The sequence below is a fragment of the Triturus cristatus genome, chromosome 10, assembly GCF_964204655.1.
Source record: "Triturus cristatus chromosome 10, aTriCri1.1, whole genome shotgun sequence".
Taxonomy (NCBI): Eukaryota; Metazoa; Chordata; class Amphibia; order Caudata; family Salamandridae; genus Triturus; species Triturus cristatus.
Window position 1 is genome coordinate 896049330 of NC_140593.1, and position 24051 is coordinate 896073380.

Below are 24051 nucleotides of genomic sequence, written 5' to 3' on the forward strand. Positions count from 1 at the left end.
AGGGGGGTCCTTGGGTGCCGGACTCGGGGTCTCAGTCGCCGTGGGGTCGTCCTCAGGGTCTTTGTCCACTCCGGCACTGGCCAGGCTTGGCTGGTGCAGAGTGTGTTGGGTCCGCGGTTCCGGGCTGCTGCCAGGGGTTAAAAATAGGTTTCTTGAGTAGAGCCTCTACTCATGGGAGTCCCAGGGGCTTAGAGCCAAAAGGGTAGCCAGGTCCTCCGGGGTTGGCGAGGTTGCTGGCCACGAGAGATGCCGCGCTGGTGCAGGTTCGAGAGTCGACAGGCCGGTAGGGCTGGGGCCAAAGCAGTTGGTGTCTTCTTCTCTTTTTAGCAGCTGCAGGGCAGGTCTTTGTTCTTCTTGCTCTTCTTGTAGTTTTCTATCTGGAATCTGGGGAAGGAAGGTTCAGGGTGCCCCTAAATACTAGATGTAGGGGCGTTACAAGTAGGTGAAGGCCAGGGACCAATGGGTCCTTGTCCTGGGGTGGGTACATCCCCTATCCTGCCTCTCTCCTGTGGGAGGAGGGCAGTAGCCTAATCCTGATAGGGTAGGGCCTCCCATCTTCAAGATGGCAAGAGCCCGGAGATGTGCTTCACCTCGCCTCCCCCACCTGAGGGGTGGGGTGGGCAGGCTGGCACATCCCCTGTCCTTGTATGGGGTTTCCGGCCAAGCTTCCCGCCAGAGTGGGGGGTTGCAGTGGCCTGGGGAAACTCCAAATGGCGGCCTACCTTTGAAGCTTCCCTTTGCTCATCCTGGGGGAGGAGATTTCTCACCTCACCCAGGATGTGCATTGTTGCAGGCCCGGGAGAGCAGGGGCTCTCCCACCCAGGGGTCCAGCAACGTGTCTGCTGTGTGGCAGCCTGGGCAGCCTCAGAGCAGACGTGGATTGCAAGTTAGCTGTAAGGGGGCATCTCTAAGATGCCCTCTGGGGTGCTTAGTACATTAAATCCCACACTGGCATCAGTGTGGGCTCAATGTGCTGAGAAGTTTGATACCAAACTTCCCAGGCTTCAGTGTTGCCAATTTGGTGCTGTGGAGCTTGTGTTTGACGAGCTCTCAGCACCATGTACTCTTCAATGACAGCACTGCACTTACAGTGCCCAGGAATGGACCCGGGTACTGTAGGGGCACAGGGCTCCTGCTCCTGTGCCCACACCATAGGCGTAATGCACCCAGCTAGAGGGGTGGCTGACATATGCCTTGGCAGTGTAGGTGATGGGCATGGTACACAGGAATGTGTGCCATGTCGACTCTTTGTTTTGTCCTGCTCCCAGACACTCAGCCTGCAAGGGCAGTGTGTGTGTAAGGGTACAGGGCCTCTGAGGGTGGCACAATGAGTGCTGCAGCCCTTAGAGGCCTTCCCTGGCCACAAGGCCCTGGGTACCTAGGGTACCATTTACTAGGGGCTGACATGTGGCTAGGGTTTGCCAATTTGGAGTTTGTGTGGTTTAAGGAAGGAACATAGGCCCTGGGCACCTGATTGGCAGGAACCCAGGGTACACTCAATCGAAGTACATTCAGCAATTTAGCAAAAAGTGGGGGCATACCATGCAAGAAAGATGGCACTTTCTCACACAACCCCCCCCCCCCAAACGAAAGGTGATGAGACTAACCTTGTCCTATGGAGTCTTCATTGTCTAAGTGGAAGAACCTGGAAAGTCCATCTGCATTGGCATGGGCAGTCCCTGGTCTGTGTTCCACTTCAAAGTCCATTCCCTGTAGGGAGATGGACCACCTCAGTAGTTTTGGATTTTCCCCTTTCATCTGCATTAGCCATCTGAGAGGTCTGTGGTCAGTTTGAACTAGGAAGTGAGTGCCAAACAAGTATGGCCTCAGCTTCTTCAGGGACCAAACCACAGCAAAGGCCTCCCTCTCAATGGCACTCCAACGCTGCTCTCTAGGGAGTAGCCTTCTGCTTATAAAAGCAACAGGTTGGTCTTGGCCTTCATCATAGGTCTGGGATAGGACCGCTCCTATCCCTAGCTCAGAGGCATCAGTCTGCACTATGAACTGCTTGGCATAGTCTGGAGCTTTTAGAATTGGTGCTGAGCACATTGCTTCTTTAAGGGTGTCAAAAGCCTTTTGACAACTAACTGTCCAGTTAACTTTCTTGGGCATTTTCTTGGAGGTGAGTTCTGTGAGGGGGGTCACAATGGACCCATACCCCTTCACAAACCTCCTGTAGTACCCAGTCAAGCCAAGGAATGCCCTGACTTGGGTCTGGGTTGTTGGAGCTATCCAGTCCATGATGGCCTGGATTTTGGGTTGTAAGGGCTGTACCTGGCCTCCACCTACAAGGTGGCCCAAGTACACCACAGTGCCCTGCCCTATCTGGCATTTGGATGCCTTGATAGTGAGACCTGCACTTTGCAGAGCCTCTAAAACCTTCCCAAGGTGGATCAGGTGATCCTGCCAGGTGGAGCTAAAGACAGCAATATCATCAAGATAAGCTGCACTAAAGGACTCCAACCCAGCCAGGACATGGTTCACCAACCTCTGGAAGGTGGCAGGGGCATTCTTTAACCCAAAGGGCATCACAGTAAACTGATAATGCTCATCAGGGGTGGAGAATGCTGTCTTTTCTTTTGCTCTTGGGGCCATGCCAATCTGCCAGTACCCTGCAGTTAAGTCAAAGGTACTGAGAAATTTGGCAGCCCCCAATTTGTCTATCAGTTCATCTGCTCTTGGGATAGGGTGAGCATCTGTCTTGGTGACAGAGTTGAGCCCTCTATAGTCCACACAGAACCTCATCTCTCTCTTTTCACCCTGTTGATGAGGTTTGGGGACCAGAACCACTGGGCTAGCCCAGGGGCTCTCTGAAGGCTCAATGACCCCTAGCTCCAGCATCTTGCTGACCTCAGCTTTGATGCTTTCCTTGACTTGATCTGACTGTCGATAGATTTTGTTCTTGACAGGTGCACTGTCACCAGTGTCCACATCATGGGTACACCAGTTTGTCAGACCAGGGGTCAGGGAAAAGAGGCTAGCATATTGTTGCAAGACTTGCTTGCAGTCAGTCTGCTGTTGGGCAGAGAGGGTGTCTGAAAAAATCACACCATCTACTGACCCATCTTTTGGGCTGTAGGATAGGAGGTCAGGGAGTGGCTCACTCTCTGCTTCCTGTTCTTCATCAGTCACCATCAGCATGGTGATGTCAGCCCTATCATTGTAGAGTTTAAGGCGGTTCACATGGATGACCCTTTTGGGTGTCCTGCTAGTGCCCAGGTCAACTAGATAGGTGACCTCACTCTTTCTCTCTAGGATAGGGTAAGGGCCACTCCATTTGTCTTGGAGAGCTCTTGGTGCCACTGGCTCCAAAACCCACACCTGTTGCCCTGGTTGAAATTCAACCAGTGCAGCTTTTTGGTCATACCAGTGCTTCTGGAGCTCCTGGCTGGCCTCAAGGTTCTTGGATGCCTTTTCCATATACTCAGCCATTCTGGACCTTAGGCCAAGCACATAGTCCACTATGTTCTGTTTGGGTTCTTGAAGAGGCCTCTCCCAGCCCTCCTTTACAAGACACAGTGGTCTCCTTACAGGATGACCAAACAGAAGTTCAAAGGGTGAGAAACCTACTCCCTTCTGTGGCACTTCCCTGTAAGCGAAAAGCAAGCATGGTAACAGGACATCCCATCTCCTTTTGAGTTTCTCAGGGAGTCCCATGATCATACCTTTCAATGTCTTGTTGAACCTCTCAACAAGGCCATTGGTTTGTGGGTGGTAGGGTGTAGTAAACTTGTACTGCACTACACACTCTTTCCACATGTGTGTTAAGTAAGCAGACATGAAGTTGGAACCTCTGTCTGAAACCACCTCCTTAGGAAAACCCACCCTGGTGAAGACACCCAGGAGGGCCTTGGCTACTGCAGGAGCTGTAGTAGTCCTAAGTGGAATTGCTTCAGGGTACCTAGTAGCATGATCCACTACTACTAGAATGAATTTGTTCCCTGAGGCTGTGGGAGGTTCAAGTGGACCCACAATGGCCACACCTACCCTTTCAAAGGGGACCCCCACCACTGGTAGTGGAATGAGGGGGGCCTTTGGGTGGCCACCTGTCTTGCCACTGGCCTGACAGGTAACACAGGAGCTGACAAACTCCTTCACCTTTTGGTGCATCTGGGGCCAGTAAAAGTGACTCACTAACCTTTCCCAAGTTTTGGATTGCCCCAGATGTCCAGCTAGGGAGATGTCATGAGCCAAAGTTAGGAGGAACTCCCTGTACTTCTGTGGCACTACCACCCTCCTGGTGGCTCCAGGAGTGGGGTCTCTTGCCTCAGCATACAGTAATCCCTCTTCCCAATAAGCTCTGTGGGTACCACTGACATCTCCCCTGGCTTCTGAAGCAGCTTGTTGTCTCAGGCTTTCAAGAGTGGGACAGTCTCGCTGACCCTGGCACAGCTCATCCCTAGAGGGTCCCCCTGGGCCCAAGAGTTCAACCTGGTAAGGGTCAAGCTCCATGGACTCAGTTCCCTCAGGGGTATCTACATCCTCTCCAGGGGGAGAGGGGTTCTGAGTGTTTGGCTGTACAGAAGCTGGTCCCCCAGTCTTCTTGCCCTTCCTCTTGGTTGGTTGGGCCATTATTCCAGGCTCCAAACCTACTTTTTCACCCTTCCTCTTGCTCTGTGCTCTGGTTTGCACACACACCAATTCAGGGATGCCCAGCATGGTTGCATGGGCCTTTAACTCAACCTCAGCCCAGGCTGAGGTTTCCAGATCATTTCCAAGCAGACATGCAGCTGGCAACTTTGGAGAGACCACTACCTGTTTCAGGCCAGTAACCCCCCCCCCCAGCCTAATGTTACCATGGCCATGGGATGACTAGTGGTGACACTGTCAGCGTTGGTGACTGGGTAAGACTTCCCAATCAAGTATTGCTTAGGGGAAAACAGTGTGTCTTTCACCATAGTGACACTGGCACCTGTATCCCTCAGAGCTTCTACCCTAGTTCCATTCACCCAGGGGTACTGTAAGTATTTCTTTAAGTTGGGGGGCCACACAGCCACAGTGGCAAACTCCACTTCTCCCAAGGAGACTAAACTTGCTTCAGTGTGTTCCCAGATTTGCTCAGGGTACACCTCTGATCCCATTTGTATACTTGCTGCCCCAGGAGTAGCTGTACTGGGTGCCTTAGGGGCTTTGTTTTGGGGGCAAGTTACAGTTAGGTGTCCCTGCTTCTTACAGGTATTACACCAGGCCTTTAAGGGATCAAAGTTCTTCCCCCTATATGGTTGGGGCACATAGGGAGTAGTTTGGGTCCCACCCACCTGAACAGGTTTTTGGGGCCCTTTGGAAGACTCAGACTTTTTATCTTGGGGATTCTCACCACCTTTCCCCTGGGGAGGTTTTGTGACCACTTTCTTTTGGTCACCCCCAGTGGTTGTCTTGGTCACCCTAGTCTTGACCCAGTGGTCTGCCTTCTTTCCCAATTCTTGGGGAGAAATTAGACCTAGGTCTACCAAATGCTGATGCAACTTTTCATTTGTGCAGTTACTCAAAATATGTTCCTTCATGAATAAATTGTACAATCCAGTAAAATCCTGCACACCATGTCCAGCTAACCAACCATCCAGTGTCTTCACTGAGAAATCTACAAAATCAATCCAGGACTGGGTCTGGGTTTTGTGATCCCCCCTGAATCTAATCCTATACTCCTCAGTGGTGAATCCAAATCCCTCAATCATAGCTTTCTTCATGAGGTCATAGGATCCTGCTTCTGGCCCAGAGAGAGTCAGAAGCCTGTCCCTGCAGTTACCAGAGAACAGTTCCCACAGGAGTGCCCCCCAGAGAGGTTTCTTTACTTTCCTGATATCACAAGCCCTCTCAAAGGTTGTGAACCACTTGGTGATATCATCACCTTCCTCAAATTTAGGGACAATCCCTTTGGGGATTTTAGGGTCAGAAGTTTCCTCCCTATCCTTGTTTTTATTATTGCTGCCACCATTGATGGGTGCTAAACCCATCTCTCTCCTTTCCTTTTCTAGGGCCAGGAGTCTGGACTCTAGATCTATTCTTCTGGCCAGCCTCACAAGGCTGTCCTCTTCACTGGGGTGTCCCCCAGTGTTGTCTCTGGGACCAGAGCCACCTGTGTGGTCTCTAGGTGCCCAGATGCTATGTCTTGAGTTGGAGGGTATGGGTGCCATCTCCTCCCTAGGGAATAGTATGGGGGGGAGGTTGTTGTCCACCTCCCCTGTTTCCCTTTCCTCATCTGACTGGCCATCACCATGTTCAGATGGGTGGTCTTTAGCATACTCAGCCAGGAGCTCCTGGAGCCCTCGTTTGGTTGGATGCAGACCCATTTGTAAATTTTTGAGTTTACATAAGGACCTCAATTCCTTGAAAGACAAGTGTAAGTAAGGTGTGAGGTCGAGCTCCTCCACCAGGTCCAGGTCATTATTATCACTAATGAACAAGTTACTTACCTTCGGTAACGATGTATCTGTAAGAAACATTAGTTAGTTAGATTCCTCACCTTAGAATATCCCCAGGCGTCAGACTGGATCCGGAAGATTTTTCGTCAGCAATACCCCTTGCGCGTCGCTAGGCGTCGTCTGCGGCTCCGCGTCCGTCGTCGGCGTCGTGCGCCGGAATGACGTCGGAGTACTTAGACGCCGCCCTCGCGCGCTGACGTCAGTTCTTGAACATAGCTTTCCGCGCCAGGAACGCAGAGCCATGCAAAGACCGACACTGGTGCCAAAAATAAAATCATGGGGCCTGAAAAGGATAACCTTAACCCTAGATGTCAGTTCGCAGAACGGGGAGGATGGGTGGGTCGGTGAGGAATCTAACTAACTAATGTTTCTTACAGATAAATCGTTACCGAAGGTAAGTAACTTGTTCATCTGAAAGAAACACGTTAGTTAGATTCCTCACCTTAGAATAGATACCCAAGCAATACCATCCCCGGTGGTGGGTCTGCGAACCAAGATCACACCAGAAAGTCCTGGAGGACAGAACGGCCAAAGAAGCCATCCCTCCGGACTTGGCTGTCAAGGCAATAATGCCTGGCAAACGTGTGTAGCGAAGCCCACGTCGCCGCCTGACAGATGTCCTGCAAAGGTACACCCCGTCCCAAAGCAGTAGTAGCCGCTGTGGCCCGAGTGGAGTGGGCGCGCAGCCCAACAGGAGGGTCCTTTTTTGCCAAGGAGTAACAAATTTTGATGCACAAAACGACCCACCGAGAGATGGTCCGTTTGTGCACCGCTTTCCCCTTCTTAGCACCCACGTATCCAACAAAAAGTTGGTCGTCCACCCGGAACTGCTTCGTGCGGTCCAGATAAAAGGACAGCGCCCGTTTCGGGTCCAGACGGTGGAGCCTCTCTTCTTCTTTGGAAGGATGCGGAGGCGGAAATAAGGTGGGCAAGGTTACAGATTGCCCAAGATGAAATGGAGTCACCACTTTCGGAAGAAAGGAGTGACGAGGCCGAAGGACCACCTTGTCCGGATGAACAGACAGAAAAGGAGGCTTTGAAGATAAAGCCTGGAGCTCACTCACCCGTCTAGCCGAGGTGATGGCTACCAGAAAAGCAGTCTTAAGCGTCAGAAGACGAAGAGGACAATTGTGAAGAGGCTCGAAGGGAGCGCACTTCAGGAATGTCAAGACAAGATTCAAGTCCCACTGAGGCATTACAAAAGGGACAGGAGGGAACGTGTGAGTAATGCCTTTTAGAAAGCGTGTAACTACAGGGGACTTGAAAAGAGAAGGCTGATCAGGAAGCCGCAAGAAGGCAGAGATGGCAGCAAGATAACCTTTCAAGGTGCCCAGGGCAGAGCCCTGCCGCGCCAAAGAAAGAAGAAACAGTAGAACCTCAGAAAGAGGGGCGGAAAGGGGATCCACAGCCTTTGCTGTGCACCATGCCACAAATTTGTTCCACCGGCAGGAGTATACCGTCTTTGTGGAGGGACGCCTGGCTGCCAGAATGATATCACAGACTTCAGGAGGCAAGTCAAATGGCATCAACTGCCGCCGCTCAATCTCCACGCATGGAGATGGAGGCTGGACAGGTTCGGGTGGAGGACCGTCCCCTGCTGCTGCGACAGAAGATCCTCCCGAAGGGGCAGACGTATCCGAGGATCGGTCAACATACTGAGTAGCTCGGGATACCAGTACCTTCGTGCCCAATCCGGAGCCACCAAGATGACTTGGGCCCGGTCGTGCCTGATCTTCTTCAGCACTCTGGGCAGAAGTGGTATAGGCGGAAAGGCGTACAACAGACCGCAACTCCACTCGTGACGAAAAGCGTCGCCGAGCGAGTGCCGCCTTGGAAATTCCAACGCGCAGAACTGCTGACATTGCGCGTTCTCGTCGGTGGCGAATAGATCTAACCAAGGCTCTCCCCACTGCTGAAAGAGACCTTGCGCCACTTCGGAGTTCAGACGCCATTCGTGATCCATCATGCACCGGCGGCTGAGTTCGTCTGCTCTGGCGTTCAGAGAGCCCGCCAGATGTTGAACCACCAGGGTGACGCCCTGGTGTTCCAGCCAAGTCCAGAGGCGCAGAGCCTCCTGACAAAGGGTCCACGACCCCACCCCGCCCTGTTTGTTGCAATACCACATGGCGGTGGTGTTGTCCGTGAACACCTGCACGATACTTCCCCTGACAGAGGGAAGGAAGGCTTTCAGTGCAAGTCGGATCGCTCTCAACTCCAACAGGTTGATGTGGAGACGAGACTCCGCCGGAGACCAGAGGCCTCTGATCTCCGCCTCTCCCATATGGCCACCCCATCCCAGGAGGGACGCATCAGTCACTACGACATGCTCCGGTTGGGGAAGGGAGAGGCTCTTGCCCTTGACCCAATCGCGGTCCGTGAGCCACCACTGCAACTGCCGTGCAGTGCCCTCCGAGATCAAGACATGGTCGGACAGGTTGCCGTGATGCTGGGCCCACTGAAACTTCAGGTCCCACTGCAGAGCCCGCATGCGCCGCCTGGCGTGATGCACTAGTAGGATGCAGGAGGCCATCAGCCCCAGAAGCCGCAACACTAGCCTGACCGAAACCCAGGATAAAGGCCGAAAGATGGGAATCAGGGCCTGTATATCCCGGACCCGCTGTTCCTGTGGATGGACCCGGAACTGCGCCGAATCGAGAACCGCTCCGATGAAAAGGAGCTTCTGAGAGGGACTCAGGTGTGACTTCGGCACGTTGATGGAAAACCCCAGCAAATGCAGGAGATCCGCCGTAGTCTGGAGGTGGGAGACGACTGTCTGGGGCGAGCCCGCCTTCAACAACCAGTCGTCGAGATAGGGGAAGACTGGAACCCCTGATCTGCGCAGATGAGCTGCGACCACCGCCATCACTTTCGTGAACACCCGAGGGGCACTGGTGAGGCCGAAGGGGAGCACGGTGAACTGAAAGTGCTCGTGGCCCACCGTGAACCGCAGGTAACGCCGGTGGGCCGGCAGGACGGGAATGTGGAAATATGCGTCCTGCAAGTCCAACGCTACCATCCAGTCACCGGGGTCTAGGGCAGCTAGAACCTGAGCCAAAGTCAACATCTTGAACCTTTCCTTTCAGAGGAAGGCATTGACGTTCCGGAGGTCCAAGATAGGGCGTAGGCCCCCTTTGCCCTTCTTGGGAACCAGAAAGTAGTGGGAATAACAACCACGACCTACTTCTGGACTAGGAACGCGCTCGACGGCCCCCTTGGCCAAGAGGGCCGAAACTTCCTCGTGGAGAAGATTCAAATGATCCCCCGAGATACGGTGGTGCTGCGGTGGTATGGCTGGAGGGGTCGTCTCGAAGGGGAGGGAGTAGCCCCTTCGGACGATTTGCAGCACCCACCTGTCCGATGTGATGGACCGCCAGTGGAGCAGGTGATGGCGAACTCTGCCGGCCACTGGCGTGGAATGGGCCTGAAAGCTCGGACTAGGAAGGCTTTGAGGCAGATGCTGCCGGGTTGGATGTGGGCTGACCTAGTCGTCCTCCAGAACCGCCACGGCGGAAACCACGTCCGCGCGCAGGTTGGTTCTGCGGCTGGTGGCTAGGCGCACGTGAGGAGGCACCCCTTCCTTGGCCACGAAAGGGGCGAAAGGTGGAAGATTGCGACCGCGGGGCCGAGAGGCCCAAGGACTTGGCCGTAGCCCGGGAGTCCTTAAAGCGGTTCAGCGCACTGTCCGCCTTCTCGCCAAACAGGCGAGTGCCATCAAAGGGCATGTCCATGAGAGTGCTCTGGACATCACCCGAAAATGACGTGGACCGCAGCCAGGCATGACTTCTAAGCGCCACTGTGGTTGAAATGGCCCTACCCAGCGAGTCCATGGTGTCAAGCCCACATCGGATTGCATGTCATGCTGCATCCCTCCCATCGGCCAGAGCCTGGGTAAGTCGTGTCCGGGCCTCCTCCGGACACAGGGGCAGCACGTCCTCCACCGTATCCCACAGAGAGTGGGAATAACGGTCCAAGAGACAAGCGGTGTTTAAAGACCGCAGGCCCAAACTAAGGGAAGAGAACAGCTTCTTGCCAAACTGTTCTAGCCTCTTGGAATCCCGGTCCGGCGGGGCGGTCGGGAAGGAGGATTGGGAAGTAGAGGCCTGGATAACCAGGCTCTCGGGGGTAGGGTGTTGGGACAGAAAACTGGGTCGCCCGGAGCAGGGCGGTGGCGCCTGGCGACGTTCCTGTCCACAGGAGGGACTGTGGAGGGCTTGGCCAGGTGCCCTGCAGAACGTCAATGAGGGCCTCATTGAATTGCAGCAGAGGCTCAGTGGAGCTTGCTGCAGACTGAAGCACCTCAGTAAGGACGTTAGTCCTCACAGCCACGGCAGGCAGCTCGAGCCCAAGGGCTGCAGCCGCCTTGCGCAGCACCACAGAGAAAGCAGCGCCCTCCTCCGAAGCCACAGTCGGAGGAGAGACGAATCCAGTGTCTGGAGAGGTATCCAGGCCACTGGCCTCCCCCAGTTCATCTGCCCAGTCCTGGGACAGTTGGGCCTGAGCGGCCATAGGATCCTCGGATCCCTCCCAGTTGTCCCCATCATCCGACTCCTGGTATAGAGGAGAAAGTAACGGAGCCGGGCGGTAGACATAATGTGTCTCTAGCGGCGCCGATCTCGGCGTCCATCGACGTCGGACCGGTGCCGGCCCCGGAGTGGGAACGAACCGGGGCTCGACGTCGAGCGGAGTCGACGTCGGCGTCGGGGGTGGTACCGGTGTCGACGCCGGCGGAGGAGGCGTGACGAGGTCGACCGGGACTCGAGAACGGATCCCTCGGGCGCTTGCGGCGTCGAGGCCGGAGCCGTCAACGGTGCCGGAGCCACCGGCAGGCAAGGCAGCCCAGTCGGGTCCGCGGGGCCCGAAGGCGCACCAGCGGGCGCCGACGGCGGAGCCAGGTTCCTCATGGCCGAGAGGAAGGCACTGACTTCCGCCGGCGTCGCGTTAGTCCCAGGGACCGGAGGGTATGGGGACGTGCGCGGCGCCTGCGGCTCCGCCGGAGCCGCGGGGGTGGAACCACCCTGACCCTCGGCCGAGTCGCGCGACCGGCGAGGGGAGTCCTAAGAGCGATGTCGCCTCTTGGACTTCTTGGAATGCTTCGACTTACCCGAAGACTTGGATCCCGACGACCGATGGTGACGTCGGCTGCGGCTCCGCGACCGATCCTTGGACCTCCTCTTGGACCGGGATCGAGAGGCGCGCGGGGCCGAGTGGCGAATCTCGAGAAGCTTACGGGACCGCTCCCGTTTAGCCTTCGAGGTCAGGGCCTTACAGTCCGAGCACGACTCCGCGTCGTGGTCGAGGCCCAAGCAGTACAGGCACCGGCGGTGATGGTCCGTAACCGACATCAGGCGGTTACAGTCAGCACAGGCTTTAAAACTAGGCATCCTACCGGCACCGGAGTCGATTGACAGGATCAAAAAGGATCAAAAAGTTAGTCAAAAATTGACTAAAGGGGTAGCTTTCCCGGATCTGCCCTTACTGGCGCGGAAAAAAGAAGAACTGACGTCAGCGCGCGAGGGCGGCGTCTAAGTACTCCGACGACGTCATTCCAGCGCACGACGCCGACGACGGACGCGGAGCCGCAGACGACGCCTAGCGACGCGCAAGGGGTATTGCTGACGAAAAATCTTCCGGATCCAGTCTGACGCCTGGGGATATTCTAAGGTGAGGAATCTAACTAACGTGTTTCTTTCAGATAGCTGGGTTTGTTTGAGACATTCTAACCTGACAGTTCTAACCCTCTACCCTGACTATAGTGACTTTTATTTTTCTAAAATTCTAATGGGACTTAAGCAAGGCCCTAGCAAGACTTAGTAATTTTGGAAAAACCAATCAGAATTCTAAAGGCAATTTTTAAGAGTTCTGTCGTGTGATCAGATGGTAACCAAGTAGTCCAACAAATGCAAGTTTGTATCCCACCGCTGATCCACCAATGTGAGAAAGTGGCTCTGTATATACTGTTCCCTAATAGGTACAGGGTGTACAGAGTCCACAGTCCCCCAGAGGCTGATAGAGGTCAAAGTTAGGTATGAACTTACTCTCAAAAGTGGTAGCTTGGTCGAGCAGTAAGGCAGTACCAGAGGACAGTGTAAAGCATTTATTGTACAAACTCAGTCAGCAAATGATTTCACACACTCAATAACTGAACTCTAGGCCAATGGTTTATATATATAAAATTTATGCTTGTTTTATTTTTAGAACCACAAAGGGGGTAAAAATATACTTTCTCAGAATGAGAGGTTGAATATAAACACTTTTGTCTTAAGCAATAAATTTGTGTGAACAGTCACAGTTGGTTGCAATAAACAATCCTATTTCCTAAACATAACAATGCATTGAGCTCAATGGTAAATTCAGGCTATTTGTAATAAATTACTTTTCAGATTACTTTTGGAATTCCAGGTCTGGCTCCTAGATCCAGCCTTGGGTCAGTATTCAGAATCAAGTGATGAAAGTCGACTTAATAACTGTAATGATTTTTAAATAATATTTAGCTATTTCAAAAGTTAGCACTTAGAAAATATTTCAAAGAAAACATTCAATAGATCTCTATGGCAAGAAATTCAAATTGCAGGTAGAGTACTTTATCATTACTTTAGTAATCCAGGACTGGGTACCTAGACCCAGGACTGGGGTTCTTATCAAAAACAGGTAAGTAATTTCGTTTGCAGAAATGGTACGATTTTAAAAGAATATTTCAAATTTGCAAAAATAGACACTTAGAAGAAATTTCACAGAAAAGCAGACAATGGTTTCCTATGGGAGAAAAATGAGTTAGAGGTAAGTATAGTTGTGAGCACTTTTCAGGGTCAGGGCTGGGCACCAAGATCCAGCACTGGGAGCTCACCTAGGAGCAGGTGAGTAAATTCGTTTTTGTCACTTGGCTGATTTTTGGTGAATATTTGTCGTTTTGTAAAGTTCACACTTAGAAGATTTTTGAAGAAAAAGCCAGTCAATGTTACCCTATGAGGAAAATGAAGTTAGCGGTTTAAGGGTAAGTACTCGACTGGTAGAGTTGAAATTCCGGGCATGGACTCAGGGGTCCCCCAGTGTCAGGTAGGTACAGTTGGTTCACCCTCAGCGGTTTCAGGACGGCCGGGTGCAGAGAGAGTTAGGCCCAATGTTATCCTATGAGGGATAGGGGGGCCTTGGTTGGTGGCTGCTGTCTGGCAAGCCACGCGGCTGTGGGAGCTGGGCTCCTGGTCACTTACTCAGGGCAAGTGGGGAAGTAGGTTAGTGTAGAGAGTGCACGGCCAGAGCCACTCGGGCGGCTGGGTGCAGGGTGCTTTTGAGCCGTCGGGCGCTCAATGGAAATCAATGGGAATGTTCCGGTTTGGAAAAAGGCTGCAGGCTCGGGGACGAGGATGTTGCCGGTGCCACCACCACTTCGAGGGGTAAGTTGGGTAGTTGTAGGTTAGGTGGGTACCCCGGGATTGGGCACAGGGGGCCGCTGGGTGCAGGGGTGCCTTTTGACGTCGGGAATCTTACCCTCTGGTTGATCGCGGTTGGGGTGGCACTCGGTTCTGAGGCAGCAGGCTTCTTCCGGGATGTCTAGGGGGGTCCTTGGGTGCCGGACTCGGGGTCTCAGTCGCCGTGGGGTCGTCCTCAGGGTCTTTGTCCACTCCGGCACTGGCCAGGCTTGGCTGGTGCAGAGTGTGTTGGGTCCGCGGTTCCGGGCTGCTGCCAGGGGTTAAAAATAGGTTTCTTGAGTAGAGCCTCTACTCATGGGAGTCCCAGGGGCTTAGAGCCAAAAGGGTAGCCAGGTCCTCCGGGGTTGGCGAGGTTACTGGCTACGAGAGATGCCGCGCTGGTGCAGGTTCGAGAGTCGACAGGCCGGTAGGGCTGGGGCCAAAGCAGTTGGTGTCTTCTTCTCTTTTTAGCAGCTGCAGGGCAGGTCTTTGTTCTTCTTGCTCTTCTTGTAGTTTTCTATCTGGAATCTGGGGAAGGAAGGTTCAGGGTGCCCCTAAATACTAGATTTAGGGGCGTTACAGGTAGGTGAAGGCCAGGAACCAATGGGTCCTTGTCCTGGGGTGGGTACACCCCCTATCCTGCCTCTCTCCTGTGGGAGGGGGGCAGTAGCCTAATCCTGATAGGGTAGGGCCTCCCATCTTCAAGATGGCGAGAGCCCGGAGATGTGCTTCACCTCGCCTCCCCCACCTGAGGGGTGGGGTGGGCAGGCTGGCACATCCCCTGTCCTTGTATGGGGTTTCCGGCCAAGCTTCCCGCCAGAGTGGGGGGTTGCAGTGGCCTGGGGAAACTCCAAATGGCGGCCTGCCTTTGAAGCTTCCCTTTGCTCATCCTGGGGGAGGAGATTTCTCACCTCACCCAGGATGTGCATTGTTGCAGGCCCGGGAGAGCAGGGGCTCTCCCACCCAGGGGTCCAGCAACGTGTCTTCTGTGTGGCAGCCTGGGCAGCCTCAGAGCAGACGTGGATTGCAAGTTAGCTGTAAGGGGGCATCTCTAAGATGCCCTCTGGGGTGCTTAGTACATTAAATCCCACACTGGCATCAGTGTGGGTTCAATGTGCTGAGAAGTTTGATAACAAACTTCCCAGGCTTCAGTGTTGCCAATTCGGTGCTGTGGAGCTTGTGTTTGACGAGCTCTCAGCACCATGTACTCTTCAATGACAGCACTGCACTTACAGTGCCCAGGAATGGACCCGGGTACTGTAGGGGCACAGGGCTCCTGCTCCTGTGCCCACACCATAGGCGTAATGCACCCAGCTAGAGGGGTGGCTGACATATGCCTTGGCAGTGTAGGTGATGGGCATGGTACACAGGGATGTGTGCCATGTCGACTCTTTGTTTTGTCCTGCTCCCAGACACTCAGCCTGCAAGGGCAGTGTGTGTGTAAAGGAACCGGGCCTCTAGGAGTGGCACAATAAGTGCTGCAGCCCTTAGAAGTCTTCCCTGGTCACAGTGCCCTGGGTACCTGTGGTACCATTTACCAGGGGCTGACCTGTGGTCAGAGATGCCAACTGGGTTTTGATTTCAATGCAGATTTAGGGAAAGAACATAGCCCTGGGTACATGATTAGCAGAGCCCAGGTCACACTCAAAGCGCATAAGCAGTTCAGCAAAAAGTGGGGACTACCATGCAGAAAGAAGTCACATTCTAACACCCTGAAAACAGCTTTTCTTATTGCCATCACCTCTGCTCGCAGAGTAAGTGAGCTCCAAGCACTTTCTTCTAAGCCCCTTTTCTTCTCTGTGCATCCGGACAAAGTGGTGCTTAGGATAAGGCCTTCGATCCTTCCCAAAGTGGTAACGCCCGTTCACATTGGACAAACTATTACTTTGCCCAACTTTTCCCCACCTCCGCACCCTTTCAAAGAGGAGGAGAGACTCCACCATCTGGACCCCAAGCGAGGCCTGTTTATCTTGATCGCACGAAAGACTTCGTAGGCTATGTGGGTGCCAAGAAAGGCCGGGCCGCTCAAAAGCGGACCATCTCTAGATGGGTTGTCCCAAGTATAAAAATCTGCTAAGCTTTGGCAAAAAAGGAACCTCCAGTGGGGCTACGTGCTCATTCTACCAGAGCCACGGCATCCATCACTGTTCTTGCTCGCGGAGTTCCACTCCTTGACATCTATCAGGCGGCCACGTGGGCATCCTTGCACACATTCACCAGGCATTACTGACAGTCAAGTCCGGAGGGACGGCTATTTTGCCCGTTCTGTCCTCCAGGACTTTCTGGTGTGAACTTGGTTTGCAGACCCTCCCCCGGGGTTAGTATTGCTGGGGTATCTATTCTAAGGTAAAGAATCTATAAATAACAGTCTCTTTCAGATGAACAAGTTACTTACCTTCGGTAAAAATGTATATGTAAGAGACATATGCTAGTTATACATTCCTTACCGCCCCACACATCCTCCCGGCTCTGCAAACTGACTTCTAGGGATAGTGGCTCCCTTGCAGGGCCCTAGTTTACAGCACCAGTGGTCAGTGTCTTGCATGGCTCTGTGCTGCTGGCGTGGAAGTTGTGTCCAACTGACATCAATGCACAGGGGCGGTGTCTATTTAGACACCGAGACGTCTAGCCGACGACGGGCGCGGAGTCGACCGATGCCACCTACTGGCGCGCAGGGGTACTGCTAAGAAAAAGTTCGCCGGATCCAGTCTGGCACCTGGGGGTAATTCTAAGGTAAGGAATCTACAAATAACATATGCCTATTACAGATCCATCGTTACCAAAGGTAAGTAACTTGTTCCTATAGTACATGAAAGAGCTCTTTACATATAAATTGTGGAAAGCGCGCTCAGACACTGAATGTGGTGGCGTAAATAAGAGAGGGTTCCATGGTCTGGTTGAGATGAAAGGAGGAAATTAACTTGGGCAGGAACTTTGCATTGATGCGTAATACTACTCTGTAATCGCGGACCAGAAAGTAGGGTTCCTGCAGTGTGAATGCTTGCATCTAAGTGAGGTTAAAAACCACTAGGAATGCAGCCTTTCATGAGAGAGGATACAAAGGGGAGGAATGCATTGGCTCAATGGGGGGGGGGGGGGGGGGCCGACTCACAAGTCTGGTAGGGACTATGTTAATGTTCCATTGGGGAACTGGTTGCACCCTTGGAGGAATGACTCTTTGAAGTATATCCATGAAAGCCTCAATGACCGGTATACGAAACAAGGAATAGTGGTGTATGTACTACGTGTACATGTAGCAGCTGCGGCTGCTAAATGAAGTATAATTGAAGTGTATGCTAAACCTGATTGTTGATGAATATCACCAGACTGGGCACGACCAAGAACAAAGACTTACAGTTGTGTTTACAGCAGAGCTGGTAAACCACGAGCAGGAAACTAAGAAAACAAGGAAACACGCACAGAGAGCAGAAGAAGTGCAGCGGCCATGAAGCAGGCACCACGCTGAGCAAAGGCAAAGAATCGCACAGACTGGTGGAAAGTGCGCCTTGAAATATACAATGCACTGCTTTGGGAGTCAAAAATTGAATAAAAGATGATACAAAGACAAGAATAACCACTTACAAGCAAGGGATTTTTAAGGACAGTTACACTGACAAATAAAAAGCATGGGGCGGGCTGTAAGCTCACAAAATAGAATACATATCTCAAAGAGATAGCGCAAGCACAGTCCAGGTTTGACCTAAAAAACACCAGACATCATAAAAAGACTAATGCAGAGTTCCTAGTCCATACCCTCTATAACACTGGAAAAACAGATTTCAGCACTCATTATCTCATACATACTTCAGTTTATTTTTCCTTTGAACCCATACCTAGCAAAAAGGACAACAGGGGTGAGAACTGCCAGGACACTCACACCTCTAACACAAAGACAGTTTCTAGTAATGTCCAAACTAAACGAAAATATTTTGGAATAAAAGAAACTGCAGTCGTTAGAAAGTACTAAAAATAACATGTCCACCTTAGCACATCTTTACTCACCACCTCTCACAAAAGACCCACCCATCATCACTCAAAGCTTGTGGTGCACAGGGTACAGTTCGCAAACTTGCTGAATCCCACTGATTATCCAGTTACCTCATAACAGCGCAGACATCGCCTGTTAGGTTCCTCCTGCAGGCTGTGCTAGTTAAATATTCTTGAGGGTTCAGTCGGTAAGTGTCAATGATGAAGTTACGATAAGCAAGGTATCTAAAACGTAGAGTAAGACATTGAAAGCATAAACCACATTGAAATCTAGCAGCACATTTAAATACATAAGACTAGAAGAGTGGTGACTAATTTGTCTATTTTCTATGTTTAGGGTTAACTTTTAACAATTATATTGTCCACCTACCACCAACTAGTACACTTTAAGGGATTTGAAAGAATGACAGAGTTTGTAAAATACTGGCATTTTACTGAGAATAAGATGAAATATTTAGGTCTAATATAACATTTACTTGCATTACTAGTTTGCATTATTATAAATGCTAGTAAAGAAAATTGTTTAAGTGTAATCAGCATTGCTTCAAAATCAAAAAGAAAAAGCAGCCTTTGGCAAATGGCCTTCACACTCTCTAAACGTATATCAGTTTATGGGTTACTTACATTTCAGGAGACTTAGATTTATTTTTCCCATTGAAAAACTCTGGAAGGGCACGGCGTTCTATTACATGAATACTAGGAGAGGAAAAAAGGGAAAATCCTATTAAAATGTTCCCAGTAACTCTATTTACACCATGCGTTTGAAATACAATCTTAGTATAGCCTCTTGCCATGTCAAGCAAGAGCATTCCAGATAACATAGCTTTAATAATTTGAAAATCAATATGTGTCACAAAAGAAATTAGTTACTTACCATCAACTCCAGTTCTCCAACATTTCATTCGTCCATATACTGGCATGCTTGAATCATTTCCCTGTCAGGCTGGGAAACACCTGCTACATTTAAAAAGCAGCATATAATGTTTAAATGGCCATAGGCCTGGACAACTGTGTTCGTTTAGTTGCACATCCATCTCACTGGAAGCAACCTGAATTTCAGTCAATGATGTGAAAGTGCCAGCTCTCCTACACACCCTTAAAGAAACTATAGCCCAGATTTCTGCCACACATCTGGTCTAAGGACATCCCCAGGCAGAGAACTGCTCCAACCTTTCAACAAACTAACTTTTTACTTTCTTGGTCTACCCTAGGACTGATCCAGTTCTATCTTCAGCTTCAACAATACTGAGAGTTGTTTTAAGGAAATGTGCTATTTTCTAGGTTACAGAGACCCTTTGACTGTGACCAACTGTCACTATGGATGACTGAGAAGAAATCAGTCTTCAAATCCTGTTCATGGTGTAGATAGAAAACAATTAACACGATCTTCATTCACAGAATATTTAGTGCCTTTATCCTGGTCATAAATCTTCATGCTGTAATGTATGTAAAACCTTTACTTCCAAGACACTAAAAGATAGAGAGTAGAGTTTGGCAAAATATTTACCGGAGCAACAGAACTTCCTTCAGGGGAAGATTCAGTGAAAAGTGCTTCTCTCACAACTTTCACGAAACCAGCACAGAAAAAGACTTTCCATAATTAGATTTGTTTGGTTCAGCTCTTGCAGCCACCTCCTCACATACCAAAAATAGGTCTGGAAAACACTCCAGAAAAGAAGATACCTAATCTGCACAATATTACTGTGCACAAATGTCTTAGAGACAACCAACCATCTAGAAAAAAGGAAGAGATCCTCGGAAGATGCTATATCGACTATTACCACTAAATAAAAGACCTCATTGACAACTGTGAGAAAGTGCCATCTTTCTTGCATGGTATGCCCCCACTTTTTGCTGAATTGCTGAATGTACTTTGAGTGTGCCCTGGACTCCTGCCAATCAGGTGCCCAGGGCCTATGTTCCTTCCCTAAACAAAAACCTCAAAACCAAATTGGCAAACCCTGGCTACATGTCAGCCCCTGGTAAATGGTACCCAGGGTCTTGTGACCAGGGAAGGCCTCTAAGGGCCGCAGCACTCATTGTGCCACCCTTAGAGGCCCTGTACCCTAACACCCACACACTGCCCTGGCAGGCTGAGTGTCTGGATACAAGACGAAACAGAGAGTCGACATGGCACATTTCCCTGTGTGCCATGCCCACAAACTACACTGCCCTGGCATACATCAGCCACCCCTCTAGCTGGGTGCCCTATGCCAGTGGTTTGGGCACAGAGGCAGGAGCACTGTGCCCCTACAGTACCCAGGTCTATTCCTGGGCCCTGTAAGTGCAGTGCTGCCATTTAAGAGTACATGGTGCTGGGAGCTTGCCAAAAACGAACTCCACAGCACCATAATCGCAGCACTGAAGCCTGAGAAGTTTGGCATCAAACTGCTCAGCACATTAAATCCACACTGATGCCAGTGTGGGATTTAATGTACCAAGCACCACAGTGGGCATCTTAGAGAGGCCCCCTGAAACCTAACCCACAATCCACGTCTGTTCTGAGGCTGCCTAGGCTGCCACACAGCAGACATGTTGCTGGACCCCCGGGTAGGAGAGCCCCTGCTCTCCTGGGCCTGCAACAATGCACATCCTGGGCGAGGTGCTAAATCTCCTCCCCCAGGCTCTGTATATACTGTTCCCAAATAGGTACAGTGTGTACAGAGTCCACAGTCCCCAGAGGTTTGGCAGAGGTTAAAGTTAGATATAACCTTACTCTCTAAAGTGGTAGCTTGGTCGAGCAGTAAGGCAGTATCAGAGGACAGTGTAAAGCATTTGTTGTTCACACTGAGTCAGCAAATGGTCTCACACTCTCAAGAACTGAACTCTAGGCCAATGGTTTGTATAAAAAAATATATGGTTGTTTTATTTTAGAACCAACAATAGGTATCAAAATATACTTTCTCAGAATGAGAGGCTTTAGTTAAATACTTTTGCAATATGCAATTGACTTTTGGAGGTAATAGTTAAAGGTTGTTGCAATAGGCGACACAATTTCAAATACAATAATACATTGAGCTCAATGTGAATTTTAAGTTATTTGCATTAGATTACTTTCAGGATTACGTTTCTAATTCCAGGACTGGATCCTAGATTCAGCCCTGGGACAGGTCTTGGAAACAAGTAAGTAAATTCGTTTTAGTTACTGGTGTGATTTGTAGGCAATATTTAGCTATTTTAAAAGTTGACAGAAGAAATTCCATAGAAAAACAGTCAATGATTCCCTAGGGGAGACAATTCAAGTTACAGGTAAAGTATGTTCTCTTTACTTTTGGAATCCAGGGCTGGGCTCCTAGGCTCAGTACTGAGACCTTTATCTTAAAGAGGTAAGCAATTACGTTTTCACAGTTGGTACGATTTTTAAAGAATATTTGTAGTTTGCAAAAATCGACACTTAGAAGAAATTTCACAGCAAAACGGTCAATGATTTCCTATGGAAGAAAATTGAGTTAGTGGTAAGTACAGTTGTGAGTACTTTTCAGGGTCAGTGCTGGGCACCAAGATCCAGCACTGGGATCTCTCCTAATAGCAGGTGAGTATTTCCGTTACTCGGTTGATTTTATGTGAATATTTTAGTTTTAGAAACTCCACACTTAGAAGAATTTTCAGAAGAAACCAGTCAATGCTACCCTATGGAAGAAAATTGGGTTATCGGCTTTTGGGTAAGTACTCGACTGGCAGAGTTAAGGTTCTGGGCACAGACTCTGGGGTCTCCCAGGGTCAGGTTGGTACAGTTGTTACACCCTCAGCGGCACTGGGGCAGCCGGGTGCAGAGTGAGTAAGGCCCAATGTTATCCTAAGTGAGGCAGTGGGGCCTTGGTTGGTGGCTGCTGACTAGCAGGCCACGCAGCTGTGGGAGCTGGGCTCCTGGTCACTTGCTCAGGGCAAATTGGGAAGAAGGTAGGAAAAGAAGTTACACGGCCAGGGTCACTCGGGCGGCTGGGTGCAGGGTGTTTTAGAGCCTTCGGGCGCTCAATGGATTTCAATGGGAAAGCTCCAGGACGAACCAAGGCTGCAAGCTCGGGGACGAAGATTCCTCAGGTGCCACCACCACTTCGAGAGGCAAGTTGGGTAGTTGGAGGATAGGTAGGTACCCAGGAGTCAGGCACAGAGGGATGCCGGGTGCAGGGGTGCCTTTTGGTGTCGGGAAATCTTACCCGACACCAAAAGGTGGGGGAATCCCTGGTTTTGAGGCTGCAGGCGTCGTCAGGAGCGTTGGGGTGAGTCCTTGGGTGCCGGATTCGGGGTCACAGTCGCAAGGGTGACGTCCTCGGGGTCTTTGTCCACTCCGGCACAGGCCAGGCTTGGCGGGTGCAGAGTGTGCAGGGTTCGCGGTTCCGGGCTGATGCCAGGGGTTAGAAACTTGCTTTGAGCAGAGCCACTGCTCATGGGAGTCCCAGATGCTCAGAGTTACAAGGTAGCCAGGTCCTCCGGGGTTTGTGAGGTTGCTGGCCACAAGAGGTGCCGGGATTTAGCAGGACCATGTTTGAGGGTCGACAGGCCGGTAGGACTGGGGCCAATGCAGTTGGTGTCTTCTTCTTCTTAGCAGCTGCACGGCAGGTCTTCTTTCTTCTTGTTCTTCTTTGCTTTTTAGGAATCTGGAGAAGGAAGGTTCAGGGTGCATCTAAATACTAGATTTAGGAGCATTACAGGTAGGTAAAGGGCAGGGACCAATGGGTCCCTGCCCTGGGGTGGGTACACCCCCTATCCTGCCACTCTCCTGTGGGAGGGGGGCAGTAGCCTAGTCCTGATTGGGCAGGGCCTCCCATCTTCAAGATGGCGAGCGCCCGGAGATGTGCTTCACCTCGCCTCCCCCACCTGAGGGGTGGGGATGGCAGGCTGGCACATCCCCTGTCCTTACTTGGGGTTTCCGGCCAGTCTTCCCGCCAGAGTGGGGGTCAGAAACGGTGGGGGCCAGTTTGCTGGGTACAGCAAGTGGCCTGGAGAAGCTCACAGAGGCGGCATGCCTTTGAAGCTTCCCCCTGCCCATCCTGGGGGAGGAGACCTAGCACCTCGCCCAGGATGTGCATTGTTGCAGGTCCAGGAGAGCGGGGACTCTCCACCCAGGGGTCCAGCAACATGTCTGCTGTGTGGCAGCCTAGGCAGCCTCCCAGACGAGACGTGGAATGTAGGTTAGGATTCAGGGGGCATCTCTAAGATGCCCTCTGTAGTGCTTTGTACATTAAATCCCACACTGACATCAGTGCGGGTTTAATGTGCTGAGAAGGTTGATACCAAACTTCTCAGTCTTCAGTGTTGCCATTATGGTGCTGTGGAGTTCGTGTTTGACGAGCTCTCAGCACCATATACTCTTAAATAGCAGCACTGCACTTACAGTGCCCAGGAATGGACCTGGGTACTGTAGGGGCACAGGGTTCATGCTCCTGTGCCCACACCACTGGCATAGGGCACCCAGCTAGAGGGGTGGCTGATGTATGCCAGGGCAGTGTAGGTTGTGGGCATGGCACACAGGGATGTGTTCCATGTCGACTCTTTGTTTTGCCTTGTACCCAGACACTCAGCCTGCTAGGGCAGTGTGGTTGTGTTAGGGTACAGGGCCTCTAAGGGTGGCACAATAAGTGCTGCAGCCCTTAGAGGCTTTTCCTGGTCACAAGGCCCTGGGTACCAAGGGTACCATTTACCAGGGGCTGACAAGTGGCCAGGGTTTGCCAATTTGGGGTTTGGGGGAAGGAACATAGGCCCTGGGCATCTGATTGGCAGGAGCCCAGGGCACACTCAGTCAAAGTACATTCAGCAATTCAGCAAAAAGTGGGGGCATACCATGCAAGAAAGATGGCACTTTCTCACACTTCGACTGCAACATTTTCGCATCAAACCCATTGACTATGACAACGAAACAGTCAACTGTATCGTAGTCGGTGACAGGTTCAACCTCGAAGGTTTACCAGAGCCATAAGCACAGATGACACTGATAAAGAGACATACATGTGTAGGAAGCTAGCTTTGTGTATATATAACATATCAAAAAGAGGTATCGTGTGCACAGAGTGCCGTGGGTCTCCAAAGGTATGACAGAGGTTAAAGTAGATATTATTAATACCTTACTCTCAATTTAAAAGTAGCTGGACTGAGCAGTTAGGCTTATCAGAGGGTATTGTGAATGCATTTGGTGTACATACTCATACCAGGCAAGAACACACTAAATGACTGACTCCAGGCCATGTTTGTAAAAATGTTACTTTAGTTACTTTCATTTCTAGGGAATCAAGTTAACT

General features: G+C 51.1%; 1 protein-coding gene across 4 annotated transcripts in view; it reads right to left on the reverse strand.

Annotated features, from left to right (window-relative positions):
- Positions 1 to 24051, reverse strand: part of SMARCC1 (SWI/SNF related BAF chromatin remodeling complex subunit C1) — a 958790-nt gene that overhangs the window by 568026 nt on the left and 366713 nt on the right. For all 4 annotated transcript variants that reach the window (XM_085628643.1, XM_085628641.1, XM_085628642.1 and 1 more), the window contains exons 15-16: positions 18440 to 18511; positions 17927 to 18040 (exon numbers count right to left, since the gene is read on the reverse strand). In XM_085628643.1, coding sequence (XP_085484769.1) covers positions 17927 to 18040; positions 18440 to 18511 — 186 coding nt within the window. The remainder of the gene's footprint in view (positions 1 to 17926; positions 18041 to 18439; positions 18512 to 24051) is intronic.